The sequence below is a fragment of the Zootoca vivipara genome, chromosome 5 (assembly GCF_963506605.1).
Source record: "Zootoca vivipara chromosome 5, rZooViv1.1, whole genome shotgun sequence".
Classification (NCBI taxonomy): Eukaryota; Metazoa; Chordata; class Lepidosauria; order Squamata; family Lacertidae; genus Zootoca; species Zootoca vivipara.
Genome location: NC_083280.1, coordinates 60,462,562 through 60,475,968, shown reverse-complemented (window position 1 = coordinate 60,475,968; position 13,407 = coordinate 60,462,562). Strand labels below are relative to the sequence as shown.

The 13,407-nt window shown below is 40.2% G+C and overlaps 1 protein-coding gene across 1 annotated transcript in view; it reads left to right on the top strand.

Annotated features, from left to right (window-relative positions):
• The window catches only part of TCERG1L (transcription elongation regulator 1 like), a 158,323-nt gene that overhangs the window by 133,083 nt on the left and 11,833 nt on the right, over positions 1–13,407 (top strand). Inside the window, exons 8-10 of the mRNA XM_035138259.2 lie at positions 607–761; positions 7,965–8,034; positions 12,620–12,749. Coding sequence (XP_034994150.2) covers positions 607–761; positions 7,965–8,034; positions 12,620–12,749 — 355 coding nt within the window. The remainder of the gene's footprint in view (positions 1–606; positions 762–7,964; positions 8,035–12,619; positions 12,750–13,407) is intronic.

Here is a 13,407-nt window from a genome sequence, read left to right as displayed (position 1 = left end):
GATAATTGTGAGTGATGATTTCTTAACATATACCGGGACCATGAAACAATGAAATTTGTTTGAGCAGCTCAGCTGGGGAGTTAGCTTTTGCAAAGTTTGCATCCTATTATTACATGACATGCTTGTATAAAAATACATTATTCGGTATATGGATTTTTTTTAAAGGGCCAAACTATACATGACAAATCCATGACTGATCTTCTAAAATGTAGTCATGGTGGGCAGCTTGCCTATTTTTTTCAACAGTGGCAGCAGTGGTGTTCACCTCTTGCCACCCTGTACCATTACCCTTCCTTTGTGTCCAGATTGCCCAACTGTGCTCCCCTCCACACATTGGAGGGCGAAGGTCTGAAGTGGGGAGCTATTTTTTTTTACACATGAAAGCTCTGTGTGCAATCATTGTTCCAAATTGCAAGGAGAATCTACACAGCCTGGCCATATAATGGGAATGCAATGCAGCAGGTGGGGTCCACCATGCATAGACCTATTTTCTTTAGAACCATGGCTGGGAACGCCAGCATAGGACTGGAATTAGCACTGCAAGACATATCTTTCTTCCCACATTTTATTTGAGATTCTCTAAGCCTAGTTTGTTGATTGAAATAGGTGTATAGTCTGGACTGGAGATGACCGAGTCTTCTTCTTCAACCCTACAATGCAGTTGTCAGTATGGGAGAAGCCTGTGGATCTAAAGAATCGTGGTGATATTAACAGAATCATTGAAGACCCACCTCATAAACGCAAACTGGAAACTTCAGCAAGTAACTAATGCTGTGATTATTTTTCTCTATTTGAATTTAAAAGATGTCTATTTAGATCTGAGATGATGGCTATTAAATATGCAGAGTTGAATGTTAAATGATCATAACTTGAATGTTGATCTTGTGTTGGATGATCTCTTCATCAGTTCTGATTGACACTAAAAGGTCTAATATTCAAAGTGTTGGTTATTACTGGAGTGCCCCAAATGGATTGGGACCAGGTTAAATGAAGAATTTCCTCCTCCTACATGGACCTTCTCATCAGTTATGATAATCTATGGAGACCTTACTACCACCAAGAGAAGGGTGGTTGAAGGAAACATGAGATAGAGCCTCGCTGGTGGTTAGAATGGCATTCATGATTTCTAGCTAGGTGGTTAAGACAGTTTTATTCCTCTAAGCTTTTAATGTATTTTCATTCAACCAGATGTCCCTCCTCTATAATATATGTATTATTCTGGATTTTTTTAAAAATCAAAGTTTATTTTATTAAAATATTTATTTCTGTAAACTCCTTTGTGGACCAAAAGGCAACATAGAAATGTTTCAATAGGTAAATTATATTAAGATGGGCATCCACCTGTTGTGATCAGGGAGCCAAGAATTCTTTATGTCAACCTATTTTTAAAACCTGCCCCTAAACCTGTTTAAATGGAAGCAGGCCTGGCGGATTTCACTTCTGCCAAAATGCAATTAGACTTGGGATGTTACCTCAAATCTGCCTCCCCCCCCATGCAGTTATATTTCATTTGTTCTTATCAGAAATGCCCCAGCGTAGCTTGTTTTATCCAAATGTTTTATTGACTATGCTGCCCAGGGGAGCTGTCCTGTAATAAATGATTATTTAACCCAGCTGTAGGAAACAAATCTCAAAGATCCATCTCGCTGGAATGATGGAAGATTTGGCAGAAACGTAGGTACTTCCGTCCAAAACATGGTATTGTTAGTCAATCTTCAGACACCGGAGACTTCTTAAAGACATTCTTGGCACTAAGAAAGAATTATTGCTGCTGAGCTCAGATATATTTTAAATTGTATGTGTTCCATATATGTACGTGTCTTTGTGTGTATTGATGCAATATTTTTAAAGTCTAGTACTGGTGGGCAAATCAGCAGTGCTCGCTCATCTTTTGCTAGGAAGGAAATACCTTCAAGCATACATATTTTCCTTGTTGCGCTTACGCAACCAAGACCAAACTTTCTTTTAGAGCTTATACCAGGATTTTCAGGGATCCAGGTGGCGCTGTGGTTAAACCACTGAGCCTAGGGCTTGCTGATCAGAAGGTTGGCGGTTCGAATCCCTGTGACGGGGTGAGCTCCCGTTGCTTGGTCCCAGCTCCTGCCAACCTAGCAGTTCGAAAGCACGCCAAAATGCAAGTAGATAAATAGGAATCGCTGCAGCGGGAAGGTAAACGGCGTTTCCATGTGCTGCTCTGGTTTGCCAGAAGCGGCTTTGCCATGCTGGCCACATGACCTGGAAGCTATACGCCGGCTCCCTCGGCCAATAATGCGAGATGAGCGTGCAACCCCAGAGTCGGTCACGACTGGACCTAATGGTCAGGGGTCCCTTTACCTTTACCTGGATGATCAAGCAGCCTGCACAACATGTCAGTCACCAAGTCAAACACAGCCCGTGTGTGAGCTACAAGTCCCATGCAGGCAGAAAATCTTATGAATGCATAGGAAGTTGCCTCATTGTGATCCATCTGAACTGACTGGCAGCAGCACTTTGGGGTTTCAGACAGGGATCTTGCCCAAAGTTCCCTGGGGATCTTCTGGCAGCAAGGCATGTACTCTGCTATACTTCCATGATCATTTATTAAATTTCTATACAGGCGGCAACCATTTTAGGTGCATCCAATTGATGTGCAATCGTTGGACCCGGAAGGAGGCAGAACTGGGGTGGTTCAGAGGTGGGGCGGGGTAGAATGGGGCAAGGCATGCTTATACGTGTTCTCCCGATGCAAGCGGGAGCAGAGGAACGGAACTCCCATGCAAAACTGTTGCCGCCTGTACAGTCCTTCATCCGTGGAGCTCAGGGCAGTTTACAATATAAGCACAGAAATGCATAATGTAGTAACAAATGACAAGAATACTTCCCCCACAGCTTAAAAGGCCATATATTGTTTAATTAGCCAAAGACTACTAATGAGCTAAAGCTTTCCCCAAAGACACTATCTATAGATCAGAAGAAGAAAAATCATTTTATATTAAGTTCTTATATATCTATTTGCTATTTTTATTATTTCTTATGATGATTGATATGAAATCACTCATATTAATCCCACACAGAGATGCTATAATAAAATGGGGTCATTTATGTGCAGCTATGCTGGCTTAAGTGAGGTATACCCACAGTGACATTAGAAAAATATATTTCAATCCCCTTTTGAACATTAATTGAAATCATGAAAATATGTCCTTTCTGAAGGGTATTTGAAACAGCAATAACCAGGATTGATACTGTTTCTAGTATGAATATTTTATTGAAGACATGGTATGAAATAACCGTAAGTAACCTTATTGTAGATATATAGAATATTTAATGTAACAGCAATGCTCATGCAAAATCTCTGATCATTTATGCTTCAACAGTTGTTTCAAGAACAAAGTTCTTAATTTGTTGTGTCTAATCATCATATAAGTGGTGAACTCAAATTGATACTTATTACTAATTATGCTCATAATGAAACTCAATATAGTAACAGAGTTCTGTCAAACATGGGCTTCCCCATTTTCTTAAACATCGGCGTAAAAAATATCCCCACTGCACCGCCCTCCGAGAATGCAAACTCCCCCCCCCCCAAAAAAACCCATACTCAATATAACCTTTATGGAGCTGTTTGTTTGCATGGGTGGACTGCCGCGGTGAACAAAAGTGAGACCAACCATAGTTATCAGAACATTATAGGTTAATAGCATCTCTTCCTGCATGAAATCAAATGTGCTCGGAATGAATGCATGAATGAAAATAATTAAAAAAGATTGCACATTTGTGTAACAATTTATGCTCACTGATATTCATGAAGGTGTCATAAGCTCATTTCATGGGTGTGCATTGTGCTTTTCAGTGCAATGCATCTCACATTCTGTTCCTTCTAAAAAGAAGGGTTAAGGATCAGAAATGAAATGCAATAACTCTGCCTGAGATCCTGAAGAACTGCTGCCAATCAAAACAGACAATACTGGGGAAGGTGTGTGTGTGGGGGGGGGGGGGAGTCTACTTTAGACTTGTCTTCCTGCTTGCTTATGTGCTACTCATTCATAGAATTGTAGTGTTGGATGGGGCCATGGAAGCCATCTAGTTCAACCCTCTGATTCAGGAGATACAGAGCTAGAGATCCCTTGGCCCTGCTAGATCCTCTAATTCCCCTCAAGAATTCGCTAATTCCCAATAATCCAATCCAGTCCAAATAACTTTATTGTACTAGCCATTGGCCATGACAAATTTGAATCAACAATAAATACCGTACAAGCAAAAGGGGTGTCACACCACAAATAATGGTGTTTAGATCTCTGCATCTCCCTTACAGTTCACTGCTATATTGTCCAGGGTCATCTTTCTGATCTTTTGGGCCGCCAAAACAAAAAGGTCGACTTTTATGAGTCTTAATTCCTGATTATATTATTTTGAAGTGGCATCCAGTGGAAACTCTCAACTTCCTGGTCTACCTGATGGTTCACCTTCATTGGCTAAGGAGTGGTGACCTCATACTAGCATAACCTTCTGTAATTGACATTTCAAAGTCTTGCCTTCAGATTTTGCCTGGTTCATGTCTCTAGGGTTCATAGCTGCCAAGTTTTCCCTTTTCTCGTGAGGAAGCCTATTCAGCATAATGGAAAATCCCTTAAAAAAAGGGATAACTTGGCAGCTATGCTAGGGTTAGGCGGACACCCTTTCCCAATCATGATGGATTTTGATTGCCCCCCCTCCCCCTTTGAGAGGCAGGCCTAGGAGGTGCCTTTAATACTTTTTACCTGTTGGTTGAATAGGGGCAATAGGAGTGGTGTCTCCAGAACTGGGAAGCCTACTGACCATACAACCACAGCCATGGGGAACTTTGTGAAATGGGCTTGAACAAAAGCTCTTTGAATTCTGTGTAGTTTTTGCACTAGATGTTTTCCAAACTGCATATGGTCTGAAGGCACATGAGGCTACCACTTTGCTTATGTTAAGCAGAACATGTGCATGTTCTGTGAATTCCATAAAAGGGGGGGGGAGAGATGTAAGTGTAAGAAAGAAAGTTATCTGGCTGGGCAATCTTGTCTTTTGTTGCAGGGTTTTCCTTGTAAATTGTTGACTATGTCTCCATTATAAGAAGCCACCTTTTTAAAGAAATGCTGTGTCTAATCAAGCATTAGTATTTCCCCCACGTTTAAAGAAAGAGGCTGTCTGAGATTGCTTGCTTACATGCTTTTCTGAAAAGGCTCCACTTTTTTTTTTTTGGAACTCTCTGTCCAAGGCTGCCTATATATCCCTGACAGAATTAAAGATAGACAGGTGGCAGCTGTTGAGAAAGAGCCCTTGCTAACAGATTAAAAAGCTGATTGGGCTTGGGCTGAGTGATTTGTTCCTGGGAATTTAACAGCAGAAACAAGCAGAAGTGGTATAATAATGCCATTGATAGAATACTGGGTAGGGAAGAATCAGTGTGCTGAGGCAATTATCCTCATGGTCAAATTGACCTTTTACCTTAACATCCACATCTGAAGCATTTTTACTTGGATGTTGAAGTGCCATTGATTCCACATGATTCCAGGGAAAAACCAATACACAAAACCCTCCCCCAAAAATCATGTTCCCAGTGTCCTGTTTGCAATACCCGAATGACCCATTTGCGATGTTACGGTTCCATCTGGAAGCACCCTTGGACTTCAGCCATTGCAGTATTATAGAAAATTGTTCTGGGGTAGTAAGAAATGTAATTTTGTTCAGTTTGGTTTTATGTGGGCATGTGTGTTCCTTGATTCATTTCTTTAGCAGCCTGCTTCGAAAAATTGATATATATGATGTGACCAAGACTCTGAACTAAAATAGAACAATTCACTTCCTATTTTCTGACAGAAGGGGTTGGACCTGTAAGAGTGAGTTTAACATAGCACAGAATACAGCATTAAGGGCGAAATGACTGAAATAAAGTGTGAGCGTAGACCTTTAGAGTCACATTCTCTGACTCTGATTTAATAGATCACATGTGTAGCAGCTGGGGCTGAGGGTAAAAAACAAACTTGGAGTCCTGCCAGTCAGCTGAATAGTCCACCCAAACAGCTGATTGCCAGTATTTCAATGTTTAAAGGAGGCTTGTGTGTATGTGTGGACCTGACTGCTAGATCAGGTCGGGGAATTATTGCAGTCAAAGCAGGAATAGTCATATGGAAGCCTGTTTTCTTGCCTATAAAAGAGATTACTTAGAGGTGATATGATAGCAATCTTCAAATACTTGAATGGCTGCCATGTAGATGATGGTGCAAATTCATCATTTATTTAAAAGCATTTCTGAAATATTTTGCTTTTAAAAATCTCTAAGCAGTATATAGAAATGCAACATGAAAAGAAGGAAGCACTACCATAAAGACAGAGATGCAACCTAAAAACTAGTATCATAAAAGCAGGTAAAAATGGGAATCCAGTAAAAACAGGGTCCAATATTATAGCTCAGGGAAAACTTAGGCCAAAAGATGTCTTCTCAGGATGAGAGTAGCAACTGTTGGCTGATGCTTCATGTTTGACAGGAGGAAGGGCATTCTATAATGCAGGGGCAATGGTGGAAAACACCCATTTTTGAGTCACCATCCTGTGGTATTGTGTAGGGTGTGGTGCCATGAATAAAAAATCACCATAACTGTTCTAAACTCTCTACAGGGACAGACAGTCTTTCAGCTAACCTGGTCCCAAGTTGCTCCAGGCTTTAGAGCAGGCACCCCCAAACTTCGGCCCTCCAGATGTTTTTGACCACTGGTCCTGTTAGCTAGGGATCATGGGAGTTGTAGGCCAAAACATCTGGAGGGCCACAGTTTGGGGATGCCTGCTTTAGAGTAACAAGACCTTGAACATGGCCTGATAGCTGCATTGAACCAGCGCAGTTGGGATATGTGATGTCTGTATGTTTTACTCAACAACCTGACCTTTTCTGCTGCTCCAGAGAGTTGAAACCATTTGGGTTCAGAGTTGCAAGAAATTGGACTTTATGTTGAAACAATGAAGAAGAACTTCCTGGTGGTACTATCTGTTTGATGGTAGAACTGTCTGCCTCTAAAGATGGTAGGCTATTATTTGTTAGAGGTTTTTAAGAAGCGGCTGGAGTCTCCACCTGTTAGGGACAGTGTCACAATGTTTTCCAAAGGGTACATGACCTTTGAGGGTCCTAGCTGGATTGGGGAGAACACTTTTAAAGTTCTCTTACACACTTAATTGTAGTAACTCCATGACTTCCTCTCTCATCATAGACCAGCCTCATATTCAAATATTCAAAATGGAGAGCAAATAGGGAGTATTTCACCCTTCCCCTCAATAAAAGTATTGTGCTGCTTATCAGAAATCATGTTGACTTTAGAAGACACACTAGAAATTGCAAGCCACACTGAACTGTGCTGGAGTTTGTTTCCAGTTCATTTTTATTCAGAGTGTGGTGCTCTATATGCAGAAAAGATAAAGTGCTTCAGAATTGCAGAAATAGATAATGGGATCATAAACATCACACTTCTTCTGAAACAACAGCCACATCCCACTGTAATTTGTTAGACAATATCTATGCCAAAACAGGAATCGATCATTTCTTTGGGCTATCCTCTAAATTTGAGAGACAGTAATGTCTGCATGTTTTTGATTGCAAGACAGAGTGTCAAGTTTAATGACAGAGAAGCTTTATAGTTCCCCTACATTTGAGTAAGAATACCACAATACTTCTGGCAGAAAGGAGCTTCTATCAAATTTTTCAACTTGTCAGCAATAAAATGAACATATTTTTCATTTTATTTATTCTCCAAATGTGAAATGACAACCTTTGATTTTAAAAAAGTAATAATAAAATGTGTGAGGATCAAAACAAGAAATTCTAGTGTTCTAAGGTAACTCCAAATTGCCAGATAAATTCACACATCTTTAGAAACTGAATAGACTTCAGGAAAAGCTAAACAAATATTAGCTGATTAGTCTAATGTAAAGTTTTTAATTTGTCTACTTTTTTTTTATTTTACTTTTAGCAGATAAAAGTGATGGCTTTTATGCAGAAGATTTAAATGATGATCACAGTACCAAAACAAAGAGAAATAAGTAAGTAATATTTTTTCTGCACATGGGATCCATGAAGTAACCTTTGCTGAAGATGCCAAAATGGACTTTGACTATATGAAGAATTTCAAGTCCTTATTTTAAATTTAAATTATTTTAATTAAAATTAAACCCAACCATAGCAGAGGTGTTTATCTGCATGGATTAAGGAAGGAATTCAGAGTAAAGCTGCTGAAATTATTAGAGCTAACTTAGTCATGTTCATTAATTTCAGTGGGGCTACTCTGCAAAGAACTTAATTGAAAGCCATCCTAAACTTTCCTCCACAGCTTGGTTTGTAAACTATGCCCACAAAATATCTGACTAGTAAAATTTTTAATGGGCTTTTGTATTTTATTTGTTTGCTTATTAAATTTTTTATGCCACCCTTCATCCAAGGCAGTTTACAATATAAAAGCAATTTGCTGAAACAGTATCCTGGCCAAATCAGGAATGGAACTTGTTATTTGGGGGTAACACATTTTTGAGAAAAATAATAGCTGTATGAATCATAGTACATTTTGATATACAGCATGTCTGGTTGAATAAGAGAAAGGTTTTACATTTCCCTTAAATCAGAACTGGTGTTCTGCCAAAAAAAGAAGAAGAGGAAGTTTGACATTACACTTTATGGTTATTCTGGGTTACACTTTTGGTTATTTTGACTATGGTACTTTTGTTCCTGAGAGGGATGTTCCAGGAGTTGTGGGAGACAGTGGATCACCCTCCCTGCAGACAGAGAAGGAGCCGCCTCCCTTGGAAACCTCCATGTTTAGGTCACAAAAGAAACTTCATTTCTCCCAAATAGAATTTCATAGGATTTCCCCCAGTTCAAAAAAGTTGTACCTTTAGCCTGGGCAAAAATACCATTGACCTCAATGAGGCTTAGCAGACATGTAGGAGATTGCACTCGTCACCTATAATATGCACAGTGGCATATTTTTCCCTACTTAGTTGTTTTATTTTATTATAAGAAATGGAGAAACCATTGAATTATTATTATTATTATTATTATTATTATTATTATTATTATTATTATTATTTGTATCCCGCCCTCCCCAGCCAAAGCCAAGCTCAGAGCAGCTAACATATAAATAAGATGATATGCATAATACAAACAATCAATCAGTTAAGATATATCCCACAATTAATTCAAACAATTAAAATTAAAATTAAAACTGGACAAGTGGCAATCTTCAGGTTAAAACTGGAAGTAGTTAATACTCCCCCAGCCCAGCTGTTTCCACTGATATTATACGACCTAAGAGCAGGCTGAGAACTTCCTTTGTGTTTGTTCTTATACAAAGAGAAATGAATCAGGCTGAACCCTGACCAAAGGCCTGGCGGAACAGCTCTGTCTTGCAGGCCCTGCGGAAAGATGTCAAATCTCGCAGGGCCCACGTCTCTTAATAATAAACTTTTATTTGTATCCCGCTCTCCCCGGCCGAAACTGGGCTCAGGGCGGCTAACATCAAATATATAACATTGGTATAAAATCAAACTATAGTTAAATTACCTCCTAAAAACAAGTCAGGATCAAATTAGAATATTATTCAATGGTTTCCCACAGCATTAGGGTTGGGAACAGTAATGCTCATCATCATTTGCGTCATTTTTAATTAACTGTACTTAAAAGAGGCAGCCAGAGAGCATCTTTGTTGATGAAGTAGCTTTCTGGATTTCCACCCATTTCTCTGGAAATAAAAATTATTTTTGGTTACCAGAAATTGGACTGGAAGCTTTATAGATCATATTACAGAATAGGATAATTTCAGGAGAATGAGAATGGCTAATACAATATCTAAGTCACTATTATATAGAGTGACAATTTGATGCCTTTGGAGCTGCTAACACCATGCAATACCCATTTTTAGTATAATTTAATAGTGAAATTGTATAATGCAATTATTGATGGCAAGAAAATAATGTTAGGACTCATATTGCTTTACTGGGTAATGGAATTTATTAGCTGAAAGATTTTAACATTTCCCATTTTGGCTGAACCATTTAGAACCTTTCGAGAATAAAATCATGTTTATGTCCAATGGCTAAAAGTTTCTAATCAGGTGCAAATGTAGTTAGTTGACTTCAGCTTGGTTTTGTCAGAGAGAATCATCTCTTTTCTGAAAGTTTCTAAAACAGATATTATTGGTACTACAATATATTTAAACCGCTGATTGTGTAGCAAGAATGCCAAAATAATTTTAACCCACATCCCTTATAGTTTTGTTCCCCATGCTAGAGACAATAATATGCAGTCAGCTGAATAGGTAAAGGTAACATGAAGGACCCCTGGACAGTTAAGTCCAGTCCAATTCGACTATGAGGTGCAGCGCTCATCTCCACTTTTCGGCCGAGAGAGCTGGCGTTTGTCCATAGACAGCTTTTCCAGGTCATGTGGCTGGCATGACTAAACCGGTTCTAGCACACAGAACACCATAACAAGTGCTAGAGCACACGGAAATGCCATTTACCTTCCTGCCGCAGTGGTACCTATTTATCTACTTGCACTGGTGTCCTTTGAACTACCAACCTTATGATCGGCAAGCCCAAGGGGCTCAGCGGTTTAGACCATAGCGCCACCCGCGTCAGGGGAATAATGTATCCCTTGAGCATTTTGAGCATCTCCATTTATTTCACTGGAAGAATCTCTGTAGGGGCTTCTTCAATGCTGAGATAGTAGAGTTCCAATCTGCCCGCAGAACTAGCCCTTATAATTTACATAGCACATATATAATAAAACTAACAACCATTTTAGTCAGCCTGTAAACAAATCTTGCACATTGAAGATGGCATGAAATGCAATGGGTTGCCTGTTGCCTCTGGTTAGCACTGAACAAGCCAAGCCCGAATGGGGCCCCAGCGCTGCCACAGCCGCTTAAATGGCTAACCCCCACCCCCAAGCTTAAACAGCTAAACCCCACCCCCAAGCCAGCCCTATTGGCTCGCTGAAGGGCTTGGCGCGGCAGCTGGGGGAAGGCTGACGCAGGGGGCCAAATACGCCCCCCTGCTGATGCAGGAGCCATCTCCCGCTCACAACCCCCCCCTGGAAGGAGGAGAGGTCTTGTGAGTCGAGGACCTGCCACCCACATAGAGATAAATAAGACACAAGAACACATGTGTTTTAGGTTAATGGGTTAATTAAGGCCGCAACTTTATTGGTTACAGCATGTGAGAGGTATTGGCTTAGGCATTGGATCAAACAATCTAAATGACCCCACCCCGCTCAGCAGGGAGTCATTCAAGGGTTAACAGCCAGTGGGCAGAGCTTGTTGATGCAAATACAACTGGAAGCTCCCCCAGACGTCACCAGGGGTTGTGCCATGCCCCTAGCCACCAGCAGGGCATCGGACAGGATCCACAACCGCCGGATTCCTTTAACAGAAAACCTAAACAATGGGAGGGGTAGGTGATGGCCAAAACCTGCCCTCCAACACACCACACATATTCCAATACCTAACCGCCACCCGAGCCAAAGAGGCTCGCTGCCAAATACCCTCACAGATGCAACCAATCCCTAATGCTTCTGATGATATCGGCCAACCACACATCATTTCCTGGTTCAGAAAGATGAATGCCATCGTCTCGAAACAGAGCAACCTCGCTGAACCTGATGTCAGCATGCTCAATCACATGGCCATTCATATAACACAGTTTGTAAGCCACCACACGATTCAAGAGTTTCCTGGATTTGTCAATGGCCACAGGGCCACACCAAACTCTCACCAAACTGCCACACCAAACTCTCCTCTTCAGAAAGGAGGACCAAAACAAGGTTGTCTCAGGAAATAAAGCTGCAAGTTCATCCAAATCCTTCATGAGTTAAAACACTGTTTCAGGACAAATCTTTCCTTTATTTATTACAGACTTAGCTACCTCTCCTCATCCTTTCCTGACTAAGCTTATAGTAAGCACAGTGGGTAATAGGGGGAACTGTTTGTAAAAAGAGATAACAAATATTTATCACTTCACTGCCTTTAAAGCCCTATCACATCTAAGTAGGAAATGTATAAATGTAGATATCTTGAGAAGACACATCGTTCAAAAGGCCCTCAGAATAAGACATCTTCCCCACAAATCAAAATCTGGTGCCACAGCTTTCCCTCAGTCCAGAAGTTGAGAATGCACTCTATCCTAAATAGAGCAGGGAAGGAGTTTTCCTCCAGATAAAGCTTTCTCAGTCAATAGAGACTGAACATCCAAGTAAGGACTATCCCCCAGAAAACAGTCTTAGCAGTGTACCACCTGAACTCTCAGCTCCAATTAAAGCATCCTCTCTCAGCCTTGTGCCCTCAATATGTTTTGGACTATAACTTCACTCAGCCCCTTCCAGCATGGTTGATGAGTGCTGTAGCTCAAAATGTATGGAGGGCACCAGGTTGGGAAAGTCTGTTTTTAATGCCTCTAAAGAATGGGGTTAAGAACATGCTAGCTGCAAATATCTTTAAACTTAGGCAAAAATAAGTTAATACAAGAACACTATGTGCAACAAGTTACTGCTTTTATTTATCTAGTTCCTGCTGAGTTATTAAAGATAATTGAGCGTTAAAAATTTATTCCATCCTGCATATTACTTGCATTATTTAAGACTGGAAGATCCTGAGAACACCGGGCTAGACAAGGTCGAAGAGAAAAATGTGAAAGCATCAGATCATCAGATTATACTTCCATTGGAAGAACGTATTACCCATTTCAGAGATATGCTTCTGGAAAGAGGGGTAAGAAATAAAGTTGGACTGGCTTGATTCCAGCAGATTATGAGAACACGATATAAACTCAAGATTTCTAACAGTATGTTGCAACCATCTCATGATCCTACAGCTTCTATAAATGCTTTTAAATATTGCTTTCCTATCAACATTTATCACTGTTGAATGATGTTATGTTGCTTCCATTTGTTTTACAAAAGGCTAGGTGATGTAAAGGACACAATATATATATGTAATCTGTGCCCAGAGGGTTTATAATCTTTCTTATTGCCTGATTTTAGGCATGTTCTCTGTCTTTGAGTAACAGTTCAGGTACCCAATGGAAACATGTTTAATTACATTCCGTTACACACAAAACCATCTCTGATTTAGACTTGATCTAACTACCGTAATTCTACATCCCATGGTTGACATGTTTCTAATGATATGATTCTAAGAGTATGTTCTATTCATTATGAAGAAGCACAGTGAATAGGACTGGTTAGAACAGAATAATCCAATCCATTATGGGACATAAATATCTGAAAATTGTTCTTAATTCTACCAACTTTTGTGTTTCAGTGGAAATGAGAAAGTTTATTAGGTTAAACAACATTCTCCTTTCTCTACTACAGAGGGCTGGGGAGCCCTCTGGAGAGAAATTAGGGACACAAGGGGAGGGGGGGAA